Source organism: Crocodylus porosus, unplaced genomic scaffold (genome assembly GCF_001723895.1).
Source record: "Crocodylus porosus isolate Cpor-Errol unplaced genomic scaffold, CroPor_comp1, whole genome shotgun sequence".
Taxonomy (NCBI): domain Eukaryota; kingdom Metazoa; phylum Chordata; order Crocodylia; family Crocodylidae; genus Crocodylus; species Crocodylus porosus.
Genome location: NW_017728947.1, coordinates 57,175,214 through 57,201,255, shown reverse-complemented (window position 1 = coordinate 57,201,255; position 26,042 = coordinate 57,175,214). Strand labels below are relative to the sequence as shown.

The 26,042-nt window shown below is 44.2% G+C and overlaps 1 protein-coding gene across 5 annotated transcripts in view; it reads right to left on the bottom strand.

Moving 5' to 3' along the window:
• BMF (Bcl2 modifying factor) overlaps positions 1-26,042 on the bottom strand; it is a 68,727-nt gene that overhangs the window by 7,458 nt on the left and 35,227 nt on the right. Inside the window, exons 1-4 of one of the 5 annotated variants that reach the window (XR_002104034.1) lie at positions 11,794-11,872; positions 11,364-11,684; positions 10,060-10,223; positions 9,742-9,932 (exon numbers count right to left, since the gene is read on the bottom strand). Coding sequence is in view for 4 of the 5 variants with exons in the window: in XM_019551886.1 (XP_019407431.1) it covers positions 10,060-10,223; positions 11,364-11,684; positions 11,794-11,821 (513 nt within the window). In the remaining variant the exon portion in view is untranslated. Of the gene's footprint in view, positions 1-9,741; positions 9,933-10,059; positions 10,224-11,363; positions 11,685-11,793; positions 11,873-12,651; positions 12,813-14,963; positions 15,072-26,042 lie in introns of those variants that run through there. The other 4 variants (XM_019551887.1, XM_019551888.1, XM_019551886.1 and 1 more) reach the window with 4 other exon arrangements.

Genomic DNA, 26,042 nt, shown 5'->3' with positions numbered 1-26,042 from the left:
CTATAGTCATATCATGGCTGTCAGCAGCTCTTGGCTTTACTACACCAATCTCTTCCTACATAGTTGTTTGAAGGAGCAAATACTGGTCCCAACCACAGTAAGCAGAACCATGATTTGTCCAAATGTGACAACAGTATAGTATAAGAAGAATTCTTGTGGATATGTAAGTCTTAGTCTTCCTTTGATGACTAATACAAGTCTTGGCAATATTACCTTTTCTTTTTCCCCCCGCAAAACAAGTAATACTTGCAACCTAGAAGTCACTGACTCATTGCTGCAAGCTGGCTTTGGCTGCCAGGTGGCTGGAGACACATTGTGCTACTACATAGCAGACTTTAGTTTAGCAAGACTGTAAGTTATCCCCCGCCCCGCAAAACACCGGAGGGCACACAAGGTGATGCCCAAGAAAGAAGCGAGGACAAGGGAGGAACCAAGGGAAGTGAAATTACCACATCTCCAAGTGGCCTCCTAATGACTAGGGAGGAAAAAATACACCTAAGAAGTTCAGTTCTCTTTCTGTCACACTTAAAATGGGGTTCAGCAAGGAAGGCCAATAAGACCTTTTGTATGACAGGACACCGAAACTCCATTATGTGAAAGTTACACTTGCAAAAACGGGAGAAACCTGCCGCAAGAACTATGTGGTTCTTTCTGCAATGCCCGAAGTAGAAACCAGATAGTTAACATGGGGGGCAAGGGGTTCAGAAAGGCTGGGATGCCAGAGAGTCACAGAGGGGAATAACCACGATCCTCACCACAAAAAGTCTGTTTGAAGTGACAAGCAGCTACATTTAAAGCAGGCTCTCCAGCTCCCAGGACAGTTTGGCAGGTGAGCCATTTCTTGGAAGTCCTTATAATTCAAAACAACCATCGCACCACTTGCTTGTTCCTTCCCCCTTTGGCCTGAGCCTACAGGAAGTGGACGCAGACAGACACCATGACAACAGCCAATTGACTGTCAACCTGGAAAGGGCAACTCACGGCCAGTACTTTCCCAGGCCTCTAGCATGTGGCACTTCCCATCTTGTGCAATCAGGAGGGGTACAGTTATTTTCCATTTAGGGTGAAAAAGTAGGAAGGGTCCTTCATTCTCCTATCAGATAGGCTCATGGGATTTCTCATCCTGCTACTTTTATGCTCAGAGCCCTTGGTAAGGTAGTTAGAGCCCTCATGTTTCCATCCGCCTGAATTTGTACAGGATCCCTTTCCAAGTCGCAGAGTATCAGTTACAGGGGTCCAAACACTTCCTATATTCCCCCTCTGAAAAAAACCCAGTGGCTGATAAAAGGCTTCCCTTGATTTCATCCTTCCAAAACTGAGCCTTAAGAGACAGAGGAAATTTGTCTCTGCTGATGAAAGTGACCCAATCTAACCTCTCGAGAGCTGCCTGCTCATTCTCGGTTTGCTCTCCACATTGTCAGAGCACCTCCACCCCCGCTACTGATTTCACTCAGGAAGTGGAGGCAGATTTACCAGCTTACTCAGCACTAACCTTGCTAAAAATATGGAATAAAACCTTTTACAGGTTCACTGTGAAACCAACGAAGCTTCTCATACTGAAGCGGTGTTTGTTGTCAGAAGTTCTCTTTAACCCAGACTCTAAAACTGTGAGCAATGTCAACTGAAAAAAACCCCCAACCTTGGCTCTAGTAGCCAGGAGGGTCCTCCTGATCATTATGCTAAACTAATCCCTTCCTGATGAAGGGTGAAGTTTCAGAGGAGTTTCTATATCTCATGGGAGGGCAGGAATGACCTGTCGCCCTGTTCTTGGAGATTTATATTTATCTTGGCTTTTGCTTTAAGTGACACTTTCAGATCTCCTGCAGGAAAAATACCCAAGGAGAGATAGAACTGGAGTGGTTTTCGAGCAGAGCTACGGCCACCCCCACCCTATTGGGAACACACAAAGGCAAGCAGTCAGGTGCAGTGCTGGAGCCTGTGGGCAATTCAGCCTCTTGTCAGCAGTTCTGATGACTCACAAGCTAAATATAGACAGCGATATAAACAGAGCCAGCCACAGAGCAAACACTGCTGAGCTGATCCATCTCTCACGCACAGTCTCTCTGAAACTTTTCCTTCTCACTAACTCTTGGAAGTCATAAGGCATCCAATGAGGCTCAGCTCTCTGCTCCAGAGACCTCTCATTGTGCTGCCAAAGGTGCAGCTCCCTGTCGACACCTGAGGCTGTGTTACATCATGCAGTCTAATCAGGGTTAATGAAAGCCCTGCAGCTTTAAAAGTATAGTGTAAAGCAGAGAGGAAAATATAATGTTGTTTTTAAATAAACCAAACTCTTTGCTGCTGGCAAGGATAGCTACTGGAAAGACAATGACAGGTTAGAACAGTCTTGTTCAGTGTCTACTATCAGAGTGTGGAGCAATTTCCCAATTCGACCGCTTCACTGTCTGCCTTCCATTAAGTCTGGGCAATACATACACACATTTCTCAACAAAGAATCAACCCAAACCTATCCTTACTCTTACAAATAGATGGCATGATGTCAGCAGAGCTGGGAACTGGAGCCAGGACTTATGTCCTATCAACTGCTCTGCTCCTCTTTTACTGGGAAACCTTGAGCAAGTTTCAACTTCCCCATCTATAAAAATAGGATGGTACTGCCATTTGATTATAGAATAAACTGCAGTATCTTAGACGCCACAGTGTGGCAATGCAAATGTTGACTTGCTTGGGGGTGGTTTCAAGTCTTCAAGACGAAGTTACTACTAGCAGGTTATGAAGGATGTTCAGATTTTACGGTGGCTCAAAATGGGTTGTAAGTTCCTTGTGTCAGAACAAGGCTGCACGCAATGCAAGGAATGCTTCGAAGCAGGGCTGAGCAACCTTTTGCAAAATGTGGGCCACACCTTGCAACCCAGCTGCCTTCGCAAGCCACCGTTCCCCTCTGGCCACTTCAGTGACAGTGAACAGAGGCTGCAGCAAGAAACAGCAGCCCTCCACATGGGCTGTGGGAGGTGGCTGTAGCAACTGGAGGCAATTGGTGCACCATTAACAAAATGCAGCCTGATCAAATGGCTGGGGAATCAGTATGCTCTTAGTTAAATACGGACTGGTTCAGAGCTTTGCACACCAAATCTGACCCAAAAGTTGCTGGCCCCTACTTTGAAACAATGCATGTCCTGACACTGTTGTCACACTGCATCCTTTACTGAGGGAGACCAAATTGTTAGGTTGCATCTCATTGTTGTTCCAAGTTTCCCCAGCAGATTCCATAGACCTTTTGCATTCCAGGCTAATCCTTCAGAACCTGCATTTTGCCTTATGGCCAGGCTGTTCCTTACTTTCCATTTTGTTTCTCTAGCAAGCAGAGCCATACAGGACACTTTTCTTTCCTGACATTTCCCCACCCCCCTTCTCCCACCCAACAAAGTCAGAATGAAAAAATGAAATAATGAAAATGTCTGTAAACTGAAGATCTTGAAAAAACCCCCAACCTTGGCTGTGTCAAGCTAACACTGGAAATTTCATAAACTTTTCTTTCAATTGTGACCTTTTAATTGTTTTGCCAGTCAGCGGTTTAATTGTTTAAGTCAGTGGTTCTCAACTTTTTTAGACTCAATGCACTCTTCATTAGATGCAACGGAGCCCTCAAAATGCCAGGTCTTGGGTTTTCATTCATTTTTTGATTACAGAAAAAAGAATAGAGCAATTCTTCTGTTGCAAAGAACTCAGAAAGAACAGAGCAGATCAGAACATTTTTATCACTCTGAATTCCTGTTTGAAATCTTTCAGGGATGTATTTGGTAACTGTGTTGGTCTGAGACAAAAAGAAATGCAAAACTCTAAAACTCTTGGTTCAGAGACAATACCTTTTATTAGACCAGCTACGAAATTGCAAAAAAATGTATGCAGACTGTAACAGAGGGGATACTCACCTGTAGGGATTGTCCCATGATGAGCCAAAACTAGGCTCGGAGATTTTTTTGTCCCCCTGAGGACACCAGAACAAAAGGCCTGGAGCAATTGTGCCTTCAGGCCCTGGAAACGGTTCTGCAGCCAGGATGGGTAGCTGCCAGGGTCTGGTGCAGAATGTGGGCCATAGGGGACAGCTGGGAGCAGAGGGAGGGACAAATCACTGAGAGGAAACTGCAGGGATCTCACTGGGGGACCAAAGTGGTGAGTGAGAGAAGTGAGAAGAGCCCACAGGCAAGCCCTGGCTCTGATTGAAGGGGGAGCACCCGGGGCTGGGAGTTGGCAAGAGCCCATTCCTCTTGTAGTGGACACATGGGGGGCCCCAAGGGAGTGAGCAACCAGGGTAGTAGACCCACCAGCCCTTTCTGAAGGGCAGGAAGGGGTGATGTGGGGAGGAGGTTGTTTATGTATTATGGGAAGCCGAGCACGGGCACCAGCTGTTGGCAGGAGGACCATCGAGGGAGCTCCCATCGCACCCAGACCTGAACTAAGGTGACATCAAGACATTGATAGTCAACCAGAAGACTGTTATTTTGGGTGTCTACATCAGACCAACAGCAGGTGCGATCACCTACCTATAAGTGTACATATGTTGTTACCAAGTTTTATGTATCTATAAGCATTGAGTTAATTAGTATTATCCCGTAAGTTAATTGATTTATGAATTAAACCTTAGAATAGATAGCAATGTATGTGTACAAATATAAATATATGTATTGTAAATAGTTACCTATTCTGTCAGAGTGATGTTACAGGAGGTATCCCCGTACTGGGATCCTGAAGTTCCTCGTTAGCCCAAAGGAACCAAAAGGACAGGTGTAGCTGGTGCCCCAGGGCTCCACAAATTGCCACTGGCAGTGGTTAGCACCCCACAGTGAGGTGTTCAATGTATCTTTCTTTTTTCTTGTTTGAAATCTTGAGGTTTATCTTGTGAATCATATTTGTACACCTAACAGTGCTAACTTTGTGTGGTTCTCTGCAGCACCCTTGAAAGAATCTCTAGGTACCTCAGGATGCCATGGCGAACTGCTTGAGAATCACTGTATCAAAGTCATTTCAAAACAAAACAAACAGTCGTTTCAAGGTAAAACCAAGGTAAAACACAAAAAATACAACTTTTGTTTAGAAAGCCTCAACAAAGACATTAGATCATCTGGAAACTTTTCCAAAGTGCTTTTAAAGGGAAGAAAGTTATCAAGACCAACTTTCTCCTGCAAACAATTTTGGTTTTGTAGAATTAGTGCTTCTTAACAAAAAACATTTTGTTGGGGGAAAAACCTGACCAATTTTCTTCATAATAGCATAAGACAATGAAGCAAGTGGGTTGTAGGAATGGATGAGTAAATACCGGCCACTGTCCTGTGTCCACAGCCCCCACTAGAGTGGTTTGGACTACATACTTGGCTCCCTACTGGATAAGCCCAAGCATTTGAAAGGAGGCATCAAGATTTCACTTGACAATGGAAGATATGTGACAAGTTTCACTTTCAAGTGGAAAGCTTCCAGGAGGAAGAAGAAAGAATTATTTTGCCATTACACTAGTGAAGCGGTCCATTTCCAGAAGACTTCCCATAACTTGTATAAATTGAGCCCTCAAGGTATAATGCTCAGGTCAATCCCTCTTTTCTTATACTTGCATCAAGAGATTATCTGCTGAACTGACTAGGGAATTTCCAGAAGGGTAGAAATAAACTGAGATTTTGTATTGCTGAGTTTCAGTACTTTTTGAACATGGTCAGCACGTCCAAATCAGTCGCAGGATTTCTGATGTGTTTGAAGGGTTCTTTGTTGTTGTTTGCAGTGCACTTATTTACCCAAGAAAGCTCAGCTCGATTCAGCATCTGGTTCTCATTGAGGCTCTGCTTTTTTTAAACCAAAGTTTTCCAGCTGGGGTGACTGAAGCACAAAGAGGTCAAGCGACTTGTCTGAGGTCGTGCAGCAAGTCAGTGGCTCCACTTGGATTAGAGCCCAGAACTGTCCTGGGCTACTACTCCTTTACTCTTAAAGGGACAATTTCACCTTCTGTAAAGTGACCTTACAGTTGGGGAAAAAGATGGAATAAACTGATTTCCACAAAACTGTAGCCTGTTCAGAGTCAGTTCAGCTGGAAGTTGATGAGTATTCTGAAGACTTAACATACTGAGAAAAAAATAATACAGAACTGGAGAGATTTGTGTTTCAACATGACACAAGCTCTGTCATCTCAGGCTTGCGTGTTGCATGTGCTCACACAGAAACTTTTTACCACACCGGGAAGCACCCAGCATCTCAATTACGCTCCGTACTAAAGTCCACATTTATGTTCCATTCAAGTCTAGTGGCCCAGAGCAGAAACTAAATTCTCTCCTAATCACAAAGTTGTTTTGGCTGCTTCTTCTGCCTTCCTGCCCCACGGTGGGGGGTTTTGGGGTTGAGTGAGGCTCCACAGCTTCTGGTTAGCGCAAACTGATGAGGGGCACTGTGGGTATACAAAAAGGAAAGAAAACTATCTGGGCTCTTGGACATACCAACTTTGCAAAGGGACCAACCCTAGCAGGCTCTGTTACTCAAAAATTCAGGACGCTTGCAGGGAAGAGTTCTTATAGTAATTAGTAAATATTTGAAAAACATTTTAAAAGGTAAGTCCACTGAGCGTTACGTAATGGTGCATTAGTGTATTGACACTACACTAAGAATAAAGATGCAAAGTTTATTATAATTATATTTTATTGTAACATACCACTGTCAAATAAAACCATAAAAGGGCTGAATGACAGGCCCTCTAATATTGGAAGTAATTTTAGTTTGGCAATATGCACTGATTTTGTGGACTCATACACCAAACACTTCATAAATTCTCTCAAATCTTACAGAGCAGTTTGAGCAATAGCTCCTCGGAACTAGTCCTACTTTCTGCCAGTCCTTAGGGAGGCTACACGGCATGGCTGTTACTTGAAGGCATACTGAATTGCTTCCTGATACCATCCAGGAATTAGTGGGTTGTGACCAAATTCTCAGAGTAGTTGGAATGGAGCATCCGCTGCTGGGACTCGTACCACACCGAGGCAGACATTTTCCATACAAGTCACAGTGTAGGTTTCTAAATTTTAGAGACTGCCCCTTCCACTGCTCAAGAACAAACCATAGCCCACTGTAAAACAGTCTGTGCATCTCCAGAGATGGACTGATTCTGGAATAGCTTGCAGCAATGAGTTCCTGCACAGGACCCTCTTTTGTTGTGTGTGTGATTTGTGCCGACAGCCATGGGAAATCCTCCATGCGGGGCAAGAAGAGAATGAGCTGGTACATATATGACAATAAAAGTCTCACTGGTCCAAGGCACAGCTGTACGATAACATGAGGTCTCCATATGTCCCTCACAAAGAAAATCCTTTGACAGTCCTAAAAGCTGATAACTATCTTAGGGCCAAGCTGTGGAAAACCACTGCTAAACTATTTCATGCTTGTATTTGGTCTACTCTTTTAAATGTTTGTAAATGAGAGACCTGTTCAACTCTTTGCCTTCCCAGTTCAAACAAAGACACAAGAGCTCTGCCTCTGCTGGTTGCCTGAGCTGGTAGTGCAGGCAGATGCTTTTGTTTACTAACTCTCCCACATGCTTGGCTGACACGCAATTCAATTCTCCTGGGTTGTCAGTCCCCACACGCCTCCCTTGCATTGCAGTCATTCGTGTGGTGTTCAGCGCCACTGCAGACCAAGAGCATGCTTCTTGCCTGGGGGAAGAGGAGCAGGGAGGGGACAGGCCAAGGTTTCTTTGTTGGGCTCTTTTCGAGGGGGGTGGAGATAGCATTCTTGGATGCATTTCCCAGACACAGACATCGGATAGCTACACTCCCCAGATGGAAAGGGTCAAGTTACAACCAGTTCCACTGCTTCCCTTTAGGATTCTGGGCAACAAAGATTATAGCTAGCTTTTCAAAGCAATGGGAAAGCTAACATTGAGTGTGGCTTTAGGGGCAGATTGTGAAAAGGTGCCGTTCACAAGGAACACCCCCCCCCCAAAAAAAAAAAAAAAAAAGCAAACCAAAAAACCAAAAACCCAAACCCCAACATACACTGCAGAGAAGAGAGTTCTGTCAGAAGTTGGTTATTTCTGAAGGCGCAGAATGCCACCCAGAGTCTAGATAGCAACCTTGAACAGGCCTCCGGTTTATCTGTCTAGAATAATTCATGATCAAGCAGCAGGACTGCAAAAGGAAGAGTTCCAAAATGTCCTTATCTTCACGAACTGAGGGCAATCCAATCTTTGCCCAACTTGGAGCCATATCAACGTCTGTCCAAGAGCCAAGTTCCCCTCCTAACTTGAATGCAACTGAAAGTGCTCTAGGGCAGTGGTTCCCAAACCCTGACAGATTGCATGTCACCAATTTAAAACAGTACAACCTTAAGCACCACCAGCAAATTTGTGTCATATAAAAGTATAAAGTAATTATAATAAATAAATTAATGCATACCATTGACCAGTTGCCTGCGTATCACTGGAGGTACTCGTACCACAGATTGGGAACTGTTGCTCTGGGGTGAGGGAAGCAGTCTATCATTCTCTGAAGCTTGCAGAAGAGTTGCTATAGAGGTCAGTGGTTAGCAAAATCTGGCCTGTGGACTGTATCCGGCCTGCCAATTAATTCAATCCAGCCTGCCAGCCACTACTGAAAGCCTGAGGAGAGAGGGCTGCGCCCCACACTGCTCCACTGTGCCACATCCAGGGCTTGGCTGTGCAGCATGCAGATTCCTTTGCCACCCCACCCTCCCCCACATTCATGCCCCATGCTTGGCTTCCTGTAGGTGCTGCAGTTGCCCACAGTCTTGGCATCGTGGCCACCACAGCCAGGCCTGCATGGGATGGGGCACAATGCAGTGTGCTGAGCAGCCATGCTGCCTGCCTGCTGCAATGAGCCACTGCAACTGTGATGCTGCCAGGAGGTGAGTCCATGCTGGCTGCAAGGGGGATTGACCTGGGGCAGCAACCCTCAACTTTCCCAGTGTAGTGCAGTGACAGCAGCTCATTGTAGTAGGCAGGTGACACAGCTACTTGACACAGTGCATCATGCTCCATCTTGTACAGACCTGGCTGCCAGCAGCCGTGGTGCCAGGACTAGGCAGCATCAATAGGAAACCGGGCGACAGAGGAGAAGGAGAGAGATGGTTTGAGAAGTTTGCAGGCTGCATGGCCCAGCCCCAGCTGCAGCAGATTGGAGCAGGGTGCAACCCTTCCTCAGGCTCTTGGCGAAGGCCCAGATAAGATCAATCGGCATCTCCCCACTGCCACCACTCTCAGCCCTCAACAGCTCACTAGAACTTGTTAAGCAGCCCTCCAGCGCAAATAATTGCCCATCTCTGCATATAGGTCCTAGCCTGTAGCCCTCCTTGATAAGATGGAGTTTCTTCAAGAGCAAGATGAAGCAAGCACACATTGGAGCCTGTGCACTCTGCCTGCTGGGCCTACAGATCAAAGGGAAGGTCACCCTGGCCTATGTCTATCCCATAACTTTGGGTGATCAGGAAGTTCCACTTCTTTTCTATTTAATAGAGATTAGAGGGCAGGGAAGGAAGGAAAGGACAACTTCAGAATTTTAAAGATAAGTTTTTGTCATTATATTTTTTAAAAACCAAGCAAGAACATGAGATGAGGTTTTGAGACCTGATGGTGTCATACAGTGCCACAAACATGACAGGCACTGACAAGAACTCTCTCACAGCAAAGACTAGCATAATGGTTCTCTACCTTTGGACTCAAGGCACCCCTCTTTAACATCTGAATTAAACTGCACTCAATTTTAAAAAACAAATTGATATATAAACAGAGCTTACCTACTTACAGAGGGGCTGGGAAGTGGGGGTCAGGGATCATCCAAGCAAGGACAAGCCTCAGTCTGCACTTATCTGCTTATCTCCTCATACCTCAGGGGCACCCTTCAAAGGATGTGGTGGTACCCTGGGGTACCCCAGCACCCTGTTTGAGATCCACTGCCCTAGCAACTCCAGTGTGACCTACATGTATTCTGAATAATCAACAAGAACAATAACTGCCCATAGAAAACAAGAAGGGGAAAATTAATCTGATCCAAATGTTCACAGAGTGCCACACTGGGATAACAAAATCCCCATCTCCTACAAAAAACAGCTTACCCTTTGTACGTGGAGCCGGTGGAACTGGTCTGCAATACACTGTAATTTCCGTGCAATTTGGACCTCAGCACGTACTTCTTGGTGACCTTCCTGATGTTCCTCTTGGAGGTGTGGACTCAGAGCAAAGCCAACTGGGGGAACACGTAAACGGTACCCAACGTTCCCTGAAAAACATTAGAGGGGAAAAAGCTCAACAGTGAAAACTGCCAAGGTAAAGTTTGGTTCCCTTATTGCACATTATGAAGGAAAAAACATGCATGTTATCCTCAATATGCAATACAGGCAGAAGTCTAGCATCTGCAGCCTAAACAATGAATATTTATTCTAAGTAGTCAGTAAAACATCTACTTGGTTTTCCAACTAGATTTATATTAATCGAGCATAAAGTGTTATGTTCTCTCTCATAACCAAATGGCCAGCAGGAAAAGTATCTCATGCATGGATCAGGGTTGTTTATAATTCAGTCAAGTACTGGGATTTTCTCTGCAATTACAATATTACAATTACCCAACACTTGTGTGCCTCCGCAACACAATAATCTCATTGCATTAACCCTCACTGCAACTTCCAAGTCAGGCTTGCCATGATACCCAGCATTTAGGGCCAACCGGATACAAATGCATGGCTCCATTTCAACAAATGCTGTGTGAGAGAAGCCACAGGAAGAACATGACTGTTAGCATGGATTCTATTTTTTACCTGAATGAAGGTCAAGAACGATGCATCTTTTATTCAGCTTTAACTGAAATTAAATCGTAGAGATGTGGTAACCTGTCAGTTACCATAGAAAAAATATTTGATCACATTGTTTCCCCTCCCCACCCAATATTCTCCCTCTACAAAGAACTCAAAAATCAGGCCTGTGACATTAAAGTCTTTGTACTTCCCCTCTCTGCACTGAGAACTCCTAGGCAGTCCCAAAGACATGGAAAGATTCACATAAGTAGCATCTAGATTGGAGGGAAATAATACTTTGCAGTCAAAGGGAAGAAAAAGTACTTTTAAGTGAAGGAAACACTCCACCAAACTCTACTGCCTGCAGCTTTACAACTGCGCTTAAGTATCAGAAGCAACTCAACTTCAAAAAGGCATAGGTGCATAAAGAATGGCAGACACAACGAGCAAGAGGATAGATTCTTCATTGAGCAAGCAATGATGAGAAACAAAGGAAAAAAAAATCTTTTGTCAGGGAGCATAACAGCAGTAAGTAACCCTCTGCTGTCTGGTTGAGGTGGAGGAAAGAGAGAAAGTCCTAGAGGGTGACTTCCCTTGCTGCAAAGCTAGCGACTCTGGAAGTCTCTTACCATAGAAGAGTCTCTGGGGCTCTTCAGTGACTCCACAAGGCAACATTACATCCTGACTGGAAGAGGATGGGTTGAGTGTTTGAGTTGCCTTATCCTGCTGCTCAGTATGCCTGCTGCCAGGACCACAGCAGTGAGTAAGTGGGAAAAGTTGAAATCTCCCCAAAAGGCAGCTGTAGGACTGGTTCTGTGTGAAAATGCCAGTAGAGGTCATCTCACCAGGCTGACCTGCGAGTCCAAAGTCATCAGAGTGAAACACATCATCATCCAGCCCATCCAGGCTGGAATAGTCTTCTTCCAGGTAGCTGGAGGGATCCATTTTTCCTGAAATAGACAAACATTTGAGAAAAGAGCTAAGACACGGACAGATTACAGAAAAGCCTCTCTAATTCCAGAAAGGAATACACAGTTCTCCCTGCTCCCCCAGTCTTACTTTTCAAGAACTGAAGACCAGTCCACATGGACTGGAAAGATGAGTAATAAAATAATAGTTAAAGTCTGTGATCAAGTTCTGCAGGCCTTGAACAGAGAGCTCTGAAGTCAACATGTGTCTAAAGCTCCACCTATGGTTCAAAGTCTTAAAATTCATTGACTGGTCACAGAAATAATGTTCCCAGCCTCATTCTGTAAAAATCACAGGGGGGCATAAGGCCATTGCTTTGAAAGTCATGCCAGTCCCTCATGGTGTCCCTCTTGTCTCCGCACCCACCCATTCCATTCTGGAGTTCTTATTTGCCTTCTGGTTCTGAACTTTCAGATCCACTCAATCTACATTTTCTCACTTATTTTGTGAACAAAAGAGTTGGCACCTTCATTAACTGTATTTTAACAATTGAGATACTATGGTAATCACAGGACTATAGCAGCTAGGGCTTTAAGAGAACTAAATATCCAAAGATTTGCAAAAAGCTGATGAAGCTGCTTCTGCCACTGTTCTGTAAGATTCTTCTACTAATTATAACCTAAGTTTCCCTCCCAGTTACCTTATTCCCTACCCTCAGCGTAAGCAAAGAAGTGCCCAAATTTAATAATCCCACTATTGCATGCCCACTTCTCTGTCATAAAATCTGTGGTCAACACTATTTCTTTAGTCCCATGTAGAATTAGAGAAGTCAAGAGACACGTTTAGTTTCAGGGTCTAAAGTGGGGGTTTTATATATACCAGTGATATTCCCAACCTAACACCAGCCAAAGAGGTTAAGTAAACATGAAATTGCCATTTCAGAGTTCATTGTGCACATGTGATAAGTAGAGGAAAGTTTGACAAAAGCCAGGAGTCCCTTACTATTACCTTGGCATCTAACCCAACTTGAAGACAGTCTCCTAAGAGATCCATCTCCAGGATTTCCACCCAGTTCCAACAAGGAAGTGTAATTCAATTCTTCTGAGCCTCTTCCTTTGCTCTGGTTTACGAAGCATTTAACAGGATGGAAGACTAGTAAAGGGAATCCCAGCCCTGAAGGAGATGTTAATAGTAATTTTATAAGACTGGATCCAGCAGGTCCCTCAAGCCCTCCCCCATATAAATAGAAACCTGGTATTTAATTTAATTAATCCAATTAAAGAAGTTGTAGAGGTAAGACAGCACAAAAATATCTGTTCCTCAAGAAACAATACAACACCTAATAGTATTAGAACTGAATACATAGATCTATAGATATTCATGAAATGACTTAAAATGTGACCAACCCAAATCCAAGCTTATCAGGTAAATTAAACATTTAACAGAAGGGCCTTAACAGCAGCAGGAAATCCTGGTTCATATCCCAGTCTGTTTGGCTAAGATCTTAAAAAATCTTAGCCCAACAGATATTTCTTCTGGACTCTAAAATGAAAATGTCAAGGTTGACAAGTCCAGCCACTTACTTTGAGCAACCTGAAATAAAATCTTTTAGTCCTTTTCAAAGGAAATCTTACCAACAAACACAGGCTATCATAATTTCTCAACTGGGACATGCAAACAAATCAGGGTTGTTTATAGCAATGTAAAAACATATGCATACAATTTGCCTACCGCATCTTTCATGAGAAAAAAAGAAAACCTGCTGCCTAAGAAAGCTAGTGTATTGGCAGTGAAATTCTCGTAGGCTACAGTTCATGCCTATTTTTGAGAACTGAGCAGGCAGGAAAAACAGAGGGAGGGTTCAGCATACACGTGCAAGCTAGCTTCCCACAACAAAGCTTGCTGGTCTAAGTTTAGGACTACCAAATTCCTTTAACTCTTCATTTCCTTCCCCTTCTGGGCTGGAAAAAGTAACATTCATGTGGAGAATTTCAATATAATAAATGTTTGGGTTGTTTTTTTAAAAGGAACTTTAAATTCCTGAACAGACTCAATAGGAGAAATCTTCCCATTATCTGGATTATTGGGTGTTAATGCAACATGGAAGCATTCATTCCTGTGTGTACAAGTTGTAAGGCACCATGTTACAAAAATACTTTGTGCTCTATATAGTCCAAAGCATTTATTTCAACGGACATTAGCTGCCACCATTCCAAAAGCAATTTTTTCCTTATGATCTTTAATTTATTTCAAATTACTCATTTTAAACCCCTGCCTATAGCAAGCACCTGACTTACTACTTTGTCAGTAATGTGGCAAATAAGTTTACTTACTGCTAAGGAGGCAAAAGGGCAAAACCATTTTTCCCCCACAACAATGTGCCTGACTCTAACAATAAGGAAATGATCTCATCAGTTAAAGAAGCTGCAACAGAGGTGTTTTTTTTAGCCTTCAATAAACCTTTTGGGAGGTGCACAGATACTATGGTGATGAGCGCTGTTACAAAACCCTTGATGAAGTGAGATATTTATAGGAACAAATGGGGACAACACAAATATGCTTTTATCTGGTGGAAGAAGAGCCTGATCAGACCAGATTGTTCAACCCACTGCAGCTGAACTCCAGTAAAAGGATGTAACGCAACAATAACTTTGTGGGCTGCCCCTTCAGGCAAGAGATGAACTACACAAAGTTCCCTAATAAGCGTTTTTCTCCTTTAGTCTCCAGGAGTCCAGTGACTCTGCTAGTTACATTTGAAGGTACAGTTAAGCTGAGTTTGAAGAGAGATGTCACCCCCCTATGCCCCCACCAGTATGAGGTTGGTCACAGCAGAAAGATGACTATCCCAAAAGACCAAGAGAGGCCAACAAATAAAAAAAAGGAGGGGGAAAGGGGCATAATGAAACAAATTCCGGGTGAGGGGGAGAGGAGCATAATGAAAAACAAGATCTTCGGACTACGTGGAGTGGGCTACTCCCTGCTGGCACGAAGAGACCTGGAGTTTCCCGTGCCAGGGCTGGGGAGACTGAAGTTTACGCCTGTCCTCGGCAGTCAGCTGCAAACTCCGCAGATGCAGGCACAGCTCCTGAGCCCTGCCAGCCTCTGCCTGACCCCTGGCCCGTGGCACAGTTTGCTGCCACCTGCCCAGCTCAGTGTCTGCCCGGGACCGGCCCGGAGGCAGCAGAAAAATCAGTAGGCACCACAAGTGTCCTTCCTCCCCGCTCGCCCCCATCTTCTGTCCGCAACCCGCAGCCCTTTGAGCCTGGTGCTGCAGCCCCTGCCCCGGCGGCGATGACAGGACCGGACGGGCCGGCACTCACCTGCGGCCGGAGCGGGCAGGCCCCGGGTGCAGCCTCAGGCAGCGCCGCGGCTCATTGTTTCCAAAATACATCGGCTTCCTGGCATCCCCCGAACAGCTGATAGCGGCCCCGCCCCCCGTGACGTCCCGCCAGGCGGCCAGCCAGTCAGGGCAGGGCAGGAAGGGCTTCGGGGACCGGTGCTCTGGGACTCAGGCGAGTGCCGGCCTGGCGGCGGGGTGGGGGCGGGTGGCTGTCCGGCCCGGGACTGCAGCCACGACGGGCGGAGCGCGGGAGAGCGAGCGGCCGCGGCCCGACAAGCAGAGGCCGCGAGGGAATCCCTTAGCGTAGAGGCCGAGCGGGGGGCGGCCACGAGCCAGCGGAACCGCTCCGGGGTCCCGCGCTAGCTGCCTGCCGCAAACCTCCGTGCGCGCAAGCGAGGGGGCCTTGCACAGGAAATGTGGATGGGGAGAAACGTGATCGGGATTTCTCGGGGGGAGCGGACACAGAAGAGGGGAATTACGTATTTTCTCATCCAAGTATGTCAAGGCCCCAGAAGCAGAGCAATGCAGTCTAACTGATGTGTACGTGAAGTCCCCTGGCCTTCCAGAAGCACCACTGCATCTCTCTGGGCTCTCTCGAGGCTGTCGGGACATTTTTTATGTCAGTAAGCCCTTTATTTTTTATGTCTGCTTTGTAAGTTTGAAAGTGAAAAAACCTGTTGCTCTAAGAGTAAAAGCCTGTTTTCCAGTCCTATGACAGTAACCCCTTCCAGTCACCCGAGGATCTTAAACAATATATAAAACGTGCCTAAGTGTTATCATTCCCCATTCTTAGAGACAGAATAAGTGAGGCACAGGCATGAAGGCTAGTACTTCAACACTGGAGTGTGGTTTGATTGTGCTTCAACATATCCAACCAACTTAGGCCTGACTTCAGTAGTGCTGAATGATCACAACTACTTTTAGACTTAGTTGGTGCTGTAAAGCTAGGGACAGAAGTTGCACGCAGACCCATTTAAGTGATCAGAAACTGGTTTAAATCTGTAACAGAGCAGGAGTTCAGTGCACATAAACCAGTTTCAAAATGGCTGAAACTGTTTTAAGACAGACTTGGTTGAATGTAGTTTATCAGACTTAACTAATTTAGGTCAGACTGGTTTATGAAGCTTCTGTTCTAGACCCCATCCTGGTTTAAGTTAAATCGCAGTCCCCCAGCATCCCAACATGCTTTGCAGCCCTGGGCTGGGCTGTGCCAGAGCAGCGAGGGCTGGCTGACAAGACAGCGGGGGTGGGAGACCTAGGAGGGGACCATAGCTGGGTGTGGGAAGCAGGGAGAACAACCCCTGCCAGACTTTTCCCCACTGGAGTGGAGGTGTCAGCTGGCAGGTTGAGGCAGGGAGGAGAGTTTAAATCTCCTCTCCCACTAGCATGGGGCCCTAGCTGGGGTTTGCTTAGCCAGGAACACAGCAGCCCTGTCAGGGTGCTGCTAGAGTGGAGGGGGGCATGAGGCAGAGAGCCAACAGCCTGGGAGGGACTGCCCCCCACTTGCCAGGCCCCAGACGGGGTTTGTTTGGCAGGGGTGGAAGGAGGCAGTCCATCCCAGGCTGTTGCCCCTACCTGCAGGGAAGTGGAGGGAGCACAGGAGCTGCTACTGAGCCATGGGGAACTGTTGGTGATAGGCAGCTGCCTCAAAGAAGTGCTGGAGACCTACTCAGCCATGCTGTGCCTCAGAGTGCCAGGCCGGCCTCGTGGGTTGCACTATTCCCTGTGCCATGAGCTGTGTTGAGGCCGCAGCCAGGGCCAGCCCAAAGCCAGTGGTGGCTGCCAGGGCTTCTTGAATGAGCTGCCTGTGCCACAAGCTGTGGGCCCGCTACCACTGCAGGCACCTCCCTATGCTGCAGCTGCTGTGTGCTGCTACCGTGCTCAACCAACTGGCTGAGAAGTGGTTCCTGGGCAAGCGCAAATAGGTGTGGGGCTGCAGGTGCCTGGGGGAGCTGCTGGGCCAGTGCTGCTTCTGAGGCACTGGGTGCTGCCAGCCAGGTGCAGTGAGCAGGTGGGTGGGCATGGCCCCCAATGCAAATGATGTGGCTCTCATGGCATGGCCTCACTGCCAGCCCTGCTCCAGGCTGGAGCTGGCCCCAAGCACCCAGCAGTCACCTCAGGGCTCTCTGCCTAGGCACCAGGAGGGACAAGGAAGGACTCACCCATACAAGACTGCCCCGTCATGTCCAAGCCTCCCTTCCCCCACTCCCTGTCACTGCCTGAGCTCCCCTCCCCATTGCTGCCCTGTTGTGCCTAAGCACCTCTTCTCCCCCACCCCACCATCTCATACACTGTTGCTGCCCTGCCGTGTATAAGACCCCCTTCCACTCCACCAACTGCTGTCCCATCATGTCTTAGACCCCCTTCTCCCCTTCCCATCACTGCCCCATCCAAACAGAGTGGGAGTTTCTCTGACAGGTCCAAGTTTTCCAGTGTTCCCAGAGTTGCCCCTTGCCATGCTGCCTGCAGGCACCACTGCCCCTTATGGCTTCATGTAAAGGGATGAGTCTGTACCCAGGCCCAGTGCTTTAAGTCCTTGGGTCTAGACCCCAGCTGGGGTTTACCTGGAGGGGGCAGTCCCTTCCAGGCTTTTGGCTCCCTCCCTCCAGCAGAGAACAGGGGGTGTGACCATATCCCCTCAGCTAGCACAGGAAGGGGTGAAAAGCCTTGGAGCCATGGCTGGCAGGCTGGGAGGCATGCTCTAGCACCCCCTGCCTTCTGGCTTGAGCCACTGCAGGCATGTGGCTGCGTTTTCTGAATCAAAAGTGAATGTCTGTTCACTTGCTTCTCAGTTTAATCTCCACAGCTTAGACTAACCTGCAAAGACTGAATCAATTCAGCCTCAAGCTTTTTGAATGTGTGTACTTAGCCTAAGTGCTTAGCAACTCTAAGAATCAGTTCTAAGTCCTGATGAAATGGACTGCCAGTGAAATCTCCCCAACTACAAAGCATCTAGAGCAGTTTTGGCTTGTCAGTTGCATTCTGCAGCAGATGCCTACTTTAGACATTTCAAAATCTCCAGTAAGAACAAGGTGCTTGGAGAAAAAATATGATTAAAAGATCCTCTAGAGCAGGGGCCAGCAACTCCCAGCACACGTGCCGAGCATGGCACGTGAGGCCATTTTGTTCGGCACACCACCACCAGCCCGAGTTCTAAGCAGCTGCTTCCAGCAGGCTGCTGGGAGGCTGCAAGCCCTGCTGCAAGCACACCAGGCTCCTTGGGCTGGCTATAGCCGGGAGGCTGCAAACAGCTGCTCCGGGCTTCGGCATGTCAGCACTCCTGCACCTTCCAAGGTAGACATTGTGCTTTTTCGGGCACTCCAGCCAAAAAACATTGCCTACCCCTGCTCTAAAGCATCTTTGACCCCATTTGTTTTGGGAGAGAACACTGGTTCAGACCTGCTAGAAAGGTAATATATCCTTTTAGTAGCATTTTGTAGTTAAGGATAGGAATTGGGAGCCAATTTTCTGTTATTCTTGAACTCAGCTCATCATAAGAAAGGATCTTTATTGACCTCCTATTTTCTACTTTGCTCCCAAAGTAGAAGAATATGGCTAGAGTGCAGCAGTGACCAATGCTGTGTGCAGGAAAGAAATAACAAGAGCAATAAGAGACTGCATAAGAGAGAGATTTTCAGGTTCAAATTTATCTAGTCTTGCTGTTCAAACACCATTGTGCCTAGAACCCAGTAGGGGTATGCACAGTATTGCCCTCTCTTCTGGGCCTGTGGTTCTGACTGTGCCAGAAGAGCCATTGTAAGATGCTCTGGGAAGCTGTTGGAAGGCTTGAAGCTGATATAAGACTGCCTCCAGCAGCAGCTAGTTATTTTCAAACAAAAACATTGTTTTGTTTGTTTTAAAAGACTTTGGTGACTTCCATAGGCTTTTGAAGTCCAAGAGCTCCACTATTAGGGTCAAAGAAACACTGAAACACAGCACTGTGTGTCATCTCCCTGAATGGAATTGTGTTAATATGCAAAAAAAAACAGAAGCAGGAGGAATAACAGGGGTTAATATGGGAGGGAAGGCTCTTAAGAGGTCTTCCTGTAGAAGCCACCTCATAAGAATACAAGGTAGGAAAATATACTGTGGTTTGGGTAACAGTACTATTGTTTTTATCTGACTAGAATTGCTTTCTTGGAGTCTTATCCTGCTTCCATTGAAGTCAACAGTAAAACTCCCACTGACTTTAGAGGTGCAGGAGTAAAGCTCTTAGACACAGAATGACACTGCGTTATGCTGTCTCTAAAACCAAGGTAACAAGATCACTTGGAAAGGATTTTTAAAACCCAGCTGGCAGCTGAGTAATGTTAATTGCTGTCAAGTCTGCCACAGAGTTATTGAGGTTTGTAATCTAAACTCAGGGGAGAGGTTAGATTTGAAACTGATTACCAGAAAGGTGAGGCAAGTACTGTGGGATCCTCATATAGCATTCCCCCAACTGGGTCCTGTGACCCTCTTTAGTTAAATACTCCAGTGTCACATTGATTTTTGAGGGGATATTTATAACTGGCATTGCCAGATCCATGCGCTAATAACATGCATCCTCTCCAAAATACCCATTTGTTTACAGCTCCGGTTCCAAAGTCTAATCCTTATTCTTTTCTTTGCCAAATTAAAGGTTGATCTTGTTTTGTGCATATGTACTTAGCTAGTATATCCTTAACAAGTGACCAAAAAAAATATTTTCAATGAATTGCTGAATCTTAATTTAATTAAGCCTAATTTTCTATATTTGATATTTGGGGAACTGGAGGGATGTAAAGCTCTCTTATTAGAGAAGTATAAACTTTGTAAAATAAATGGTTAGGCACTGGCAAACTTCCACACACCTGAGGTTGCATCTAATTTGCATCTGCATTGCTATAAATAAGAAACAAATGCACTCCCATTTTAATAGATTGTATCCTCCATCATAAATAAAAATTTCCCGTTGGTTGAATTCATTAGCAATAAAAACTGTAACTGATGGGCTTTGTCTTCATTCTGCAGGTGAAAGCAGTTAGAAGCCACATTTTATATCCCCCGAGGCTGCACTTTGGGAATCCCTGCTGTGCAGAAATGTATGGTAACTGAAATCCATGTCTATAATCAGGCTAGATGGTTATAGAATTCAGGAAGGAGATTTGTGCCTTTCAGTGATTAAAAAAAAAAAAAAAAAAGATATGGCAGCCTTTCTGAGAGACTGGACTCAGAGGGATTCCTTGAGGAAATTAGACATTGTTAAGAAATGGCTCCGAGTAAATAGACCGAAACCAAGACAGAGACAGTGTGTCTGAAATGGAAAATTGTGAAGAGGGCAAGTTATACTAGCGACCTTATTGCATTCTGCTAATAGAGCTGCTACAATAGCAGAGACAGGCTCCTTACTTAGGAACTGCAGCCCCCAGTGTTGATGCTTTGCCAGTAATTTCTGCTTATACATACATATATATAGATATATATATGCATGCTTATTCAAGAAGGGTTATCTGGAATTACTTGTGATAGTCTCTCAGTGACATATGTAGTGAAAAAATATCACAACATCCCATTGCAATCAATGAGAACAATCATTCAGTGTTAGACTGCTGGAATCCTCAAATAAGTGGTGGGACAAATGGCTTTTTTTATTTATTTGCCAGCTATATCTATTCCCTAACATGTCTTCAGTGACATTACTTGCTTAATTTACTGACAAAAAAGTGTTGATAATATTGCCAACATTAAATAATTGCAAAATAAATTGTATTCTAAAGCCTGGATCCTACAAACTGCTCTGCATGTGCAGATGCCTGAATCTCAGCAGAGGTGGCTTTCTACTTGAATCAAGCAATTGCATGATGTCAGCTTTTGCTTTAAAGCAGTACGTTTCTAGCCTTCATGGCTGGAGGGAAGAGCTTCCACAGGTGCAGCTTAATGGCTCAAAAAATGAAGGTAAATTTGAAGATAAATAAAATAAACTATACTTCTTTTCTTTTAAAGCTGATAATTATTTTTAGCCCGTGTCATGATTTTCTGGGGGGGGCCTGAACCACTGGTGACTGCACAACTGGACAGTAGTGTTGTTTTGACATGTATTAGCAACATTTCCAAGTTACTTCTATCAGTTCAATAACCATTTTTTAATGGTGCTTTATAGGGCAGAAGAACAGACTAGGTTTTGATCTTCCTCTTGCAATCCTCAGGGGCTAAACTTTCATCCACTTCCAAGGGAGTCAGGTCTATATGTTGACTGCAGGGTTTATAGGGTTGAACTGATAGAAAATAATTGCACATTAGGAACTGAGCAAAGTTTACAGTTAAGCTATTCGGAAAAAAAGAAAAACAACCCCTCATATATATATATATGTTGATTTTTTTTTCCTTGAAAGAATTATGTTTTTCCTTGAAAGGGGCTACATTTTAAAACATATTTTTCATAGTCATCCTTGGGGTCCTATCCCTTTAAATTTTTCTGACACCAAAGCCAAAACACGTTTTTCTTCCCAGGTCATGGAAATCCCCTTGGAAACCCATTCATTTTGTTCCAAGAGGGCATTTTGTCGCTCTCTCTCCCCCCTCCCAAATGGGACCTAAGACATGGCCCTCCTTTTTGTTTTCAACTTGGAAAATGTAAGTTTGTATAGTCCATTCTATGTTTCTCTTCAGCTAGTTCTGTAACCTCAGGAATGAGCCTAAAAGCAACTTGTTGAAGGAAATACTGTAACTTCAGTAGACATGTGCATGTCAGGGTATTGCATGCTATTTCCAACTGTTCTTAGGTTCTTTTCCCTCCTTTTCTCTTTTTTCCTTCCCTATTCTTGGGGATTTGCTATAGCATCACACTTTCTTTGGGAAACTGGCCCCATTCTTTAGAGTTTTTCCATAAAGCAGAATTTTTATAGCAAGTTTAAAAAAGGATTTCTCCCACTTTACTTCTGGAAAAAAATTTAGTACTCAAAGATAATGAAAAGGCTCATTGTTTTCAGTGGGTAAAGGATCAGGCCCTACAAATGCTTAGTACAATTCTTGGTTCTGTACAACAAACATTAATACTTATTAATGGGGACTGAAATTGCTCAGCCCTTGGCCAGAGGCTCTCTACAACTTTCAGGATCAGGCTCATTACTTAACAGAGGCAGACAAGGTTCTTTGGGTACTTAACAGTACTTAAGTTACTTTGGGTAGTTATTTAACAGAGTAGCTTTCTACAATGACGCGTTATCTTTGAACAGTGTTACCTTGCAACAGCATTTAACTTTGGGCCTGATGATGCACTCTTTACTTGGACTCTAATGGGAGCTTTGCATATGTAAAGACTAGATCTAGAATCCCCCAACTGGTTATAGCTTTAAAGGAATCCCATTCGTCTGACTCAAAACTCCTGTTAAATATTAGTCATGGGTTTAAAAAGTATCCCTGGTGTCTTTAATTAGCTTTATTAAAATTTCTGATTCCCCCAGGTCATTTAGCACAACAGTAAGTGGCTTGCATTTCTATAGCTCTTGAAGCCCTTAACATGTGAACGTTCACACACAGGCTTGACTGTGTCTTATGATCACCCACAGTGTGTATAGTGCCTGAATGTCTACAGGACTGGGACTTACTGAAATAAATTTAACATCTTCCTCATATATCATCCCTATTTGGCAGAAGAGAATGGTGGGTTTTTTTCCAGGAACCATTTGCTCCAAGTATGACTTCGATACCATTGGTAGTCTTAGAGTCATACTGTAGTCATGACTGTCCAGGAATTAGGAGAGGAGCAAGGATTTTAGGGTGAGATCTTTTTTGGACCGACTGCATAGTTCAGATAGAGTCAGACAAGTTTTCAAATCCAAGACCTTCTGCATCAGATTCTTTGAAAGCTTGTTTGACTCTATCCCAGCTATGCAGTTGCTCCAATAAAAGATATCACCCTAAGAAATCTCTGACTCTGATACCATTCACACCAGAACATGTAATTTTAGTATTAACAGTGTTGCTATAGCTTCATTATTACAAATTTAGAAATCATAGACGTTTGAGCCTCACAGATGTTGAACACATTCATTTCTTATTGTACTGCGAGTGTTCTTGGTGTTCAACACCTTGTAGGGGATGGGTCCTAAGACACACAATCAAAATAAAAGAATAAGAGAACAAAGCCAAGAGAACCATACTGCCAATTTCCCCATGTACTCTGAGGGAGCATCCAATTTTGCTCTTTTGTCCACCAGCAGTTTAACATTTATCTACTTCTTTGAAGACAACAAGCAGAGAAATAGGGCGGGATTCTGTTTTGTTCCATGATCCTATGTTTGATTGACAATTTCCCAAAGGGCATCTAGGCTGTCAAATATAGGCTGCATCCTGTAAAACGCTCATGGGAGAATTTTGCTGAGAAAGGGTTTGTAAGATCAGACTGTATTTGTCCATTTAAAATTATGTTATTTTTTTCATCGTCTAGAGTTAGTTTATCATAAGCATTTAGGATGTACTTTTTTGAATTAATGGTAGTGTTCTCTTTAAGTGTATTTTTTAAAATTATGATAATACAGGTTTTAAAGACTGATAATTAAGAGACAAAACCTATTTCTAGTGTAGAGAGGGTGAAATTATCATTTTCTCTAATTTGTACAGTACTAATCCTCATTGCAAATTGGATACAACTTTATATCTAAATTGATGGGATTAGCATGCAAATTAGAAACTCCTGTTCCTAAAAAGTTCAGTGGCAAATTTCCTTTAAAACTTCAATTTTGAAAGGAGGAAGCCCTATTTTTTAGAGTAAACTGTTTTCCTACACAAATTCCTAAACCTGGACAATACACTGAAAACCAGAATTAAAAGAAAACTGACCAAAACAGAAAATCACAATGTCATCAAGCAGTTCTCCCATAGAGGCTTTCTTTGTAATACAATTCTGAAGCTGCTTAAAGCAGCAAGCGCTGTGCTGAACATAACGTGAAGTATACCAAACATCAGAACTCACCTTTTCTCCCCGACCTAGTCAGGCGCAGCCTTTCTGGTGCTGAGATCCTAGAAGCAGCAAAGCTATCATCTGGAAAGGATCCCCTGGTTTGGCTCCTTTATTCCTCTCCCCTTTTTAACAGATGCTGTTAGGAAGGGGGTTGAAAGGCTCAGACAGATTTTCATTTTTAATAACTGAGCTTCAGGTTCCCAGGGGAAAAAATGTCTTCCATTGGAGACAAGAAGGTCCTGTGTCACCCAAATTCTTTATTTATTAAAGAGACAGAGGAGATCCTCTTACAAAACCCCAGAAAAGACTCCTCCATAAATCTGGTGAGGTGTTCACTATTTCTTTCTTTCAGTCACTTTAATTTCCACTTCTCTGTCATGTTAAACCAGCAAGCAGCCCAATGCCAGAATTGAAGAGGCAGGAAGCATTGTCTAGTGGTTAAAACAAAGAGGCTGGAGATCAAGAGATGTAAGTTCTATCCCTGGCTTTGTGATTAAGTGATCATGTGCCCTGAGAAATGCGCTTAATCTCGATGCCTCAGTTTCTCCATCTGTAAAATGCTGAAAACAATCTGTATTTTACCTAGCACGGGTGCTGTGATGTTCCAAACACTGCAGGCTGAAGAGCATGATATCACTCTGAAAAGGTGTTACAGAAGGACCAAATATTTTTGTTCACCCAAAATTTCTGCAGCTTGCAGAGGAGCAGGAGGGAATCTTCATCTGAACTCCCATCCCTACCTTACTGCTCACCAGTGAAGATATGCAAATAAAGATGCAGGTCAATAATTTTGGATGATTCTTCAATTCCATGGAAAAATTCAAAACAAAACATGAAAGTCTCCAAAGTGATTTTCATTATTTGATTTTAATTTAAAAAATAACTAATTTTTGGAAAATAAAACATGCTGAGGATTTCTTGCTCAAAACTGGGCCAACATGGACCAAGATAATGATCTACTCCCACTCAAAAAGAGTCTGACCTTTAGAAGATAATGAGACATTTTCAGAACATTCATTTTCAGGCAATTTGCAAATGAAAAACCTGCTCCCTTTCAAGAAGCCGCTTCATAGAAATGTGATAAAACCCCAAAGACGGTATTTTGAAACATCTGTGAGCGAATGGCCTGACTTGTTACAAAAGTCAGGCCTCTGACGTGCAGTTTGCATGTTCGCAGAAGTGTACACCCATGATTAACAATCTGGCTCTGAACTTCTGGGTTATGAATGGGCATGGTTGGGGGGGAAGTTTTTCCTCATTTATTTAATATTTGTTGCACAGTTATTATTGAAATACAGGGAAAGGTTGAAAAAAACGCTCTGGAACCTGGGGACTGCAGCAACTAAAGTCTTGGCAGAGGTCTGAAACAGGGGAGTTAGAGCTGATGTCAAAGGAAACAGAAAGAGAGCACAAAGGAGGGGGGGAGAAAAGATGCTAAGAGAATCAGCTGATAAGTTCAAATCCCAACTGTGGGCAGTTAGTTATATTATAGGCAGAGAGAAGTGTGATAACAATAGGAGCATAGCAGCATCTCCTTCCTCTATATTACTCATAATTTGTTTTGAAGCACTTCAGTTTCACCACCCCCACCTTAGTGCTGCACTGGCTAATGCCTCACTTGACTCATCAGGAGGCAGTGCTTCCTCTTTGGGACTAATGTGAGCTTCTATTTCTGGCGAGATGAATTTTCATATTCTTTCTTTTATCTCTTTCCTCTCTTCTTTGATCTTTCTCCTAGGTTTTTTTTTCCTCTCCCCATTATCTCCACCTGTTTATTCCTGTTGTCTCTCTTCTCTTTTGTTTTTTTCCTTTGTTCTTTCAACACCCTTGCTCTTACCAACTCCCTTTCCTTCCACCGTCTTAACCTATTTTTTTCGCATCACTTTTCTCTTACTCCGTATCATTTTGCCAAAAGGTGTTAGAGATGCTTACTCTCAGCATTACTCTTTGGGGTAATTGCCATAATTACTGCTTTCCACCTTCAAAGCACTTTACAAATACTATGGTATCTTACCACACACATATTAGGTAGTTAAGTAAGTATCACAGCTCTATTTTACTGATGTAAAAGCCAAAGCAGAGAGACAGCTAAAAATATCAAAAAGCACCTATATTTTGGACACCCAATTTAGTTGG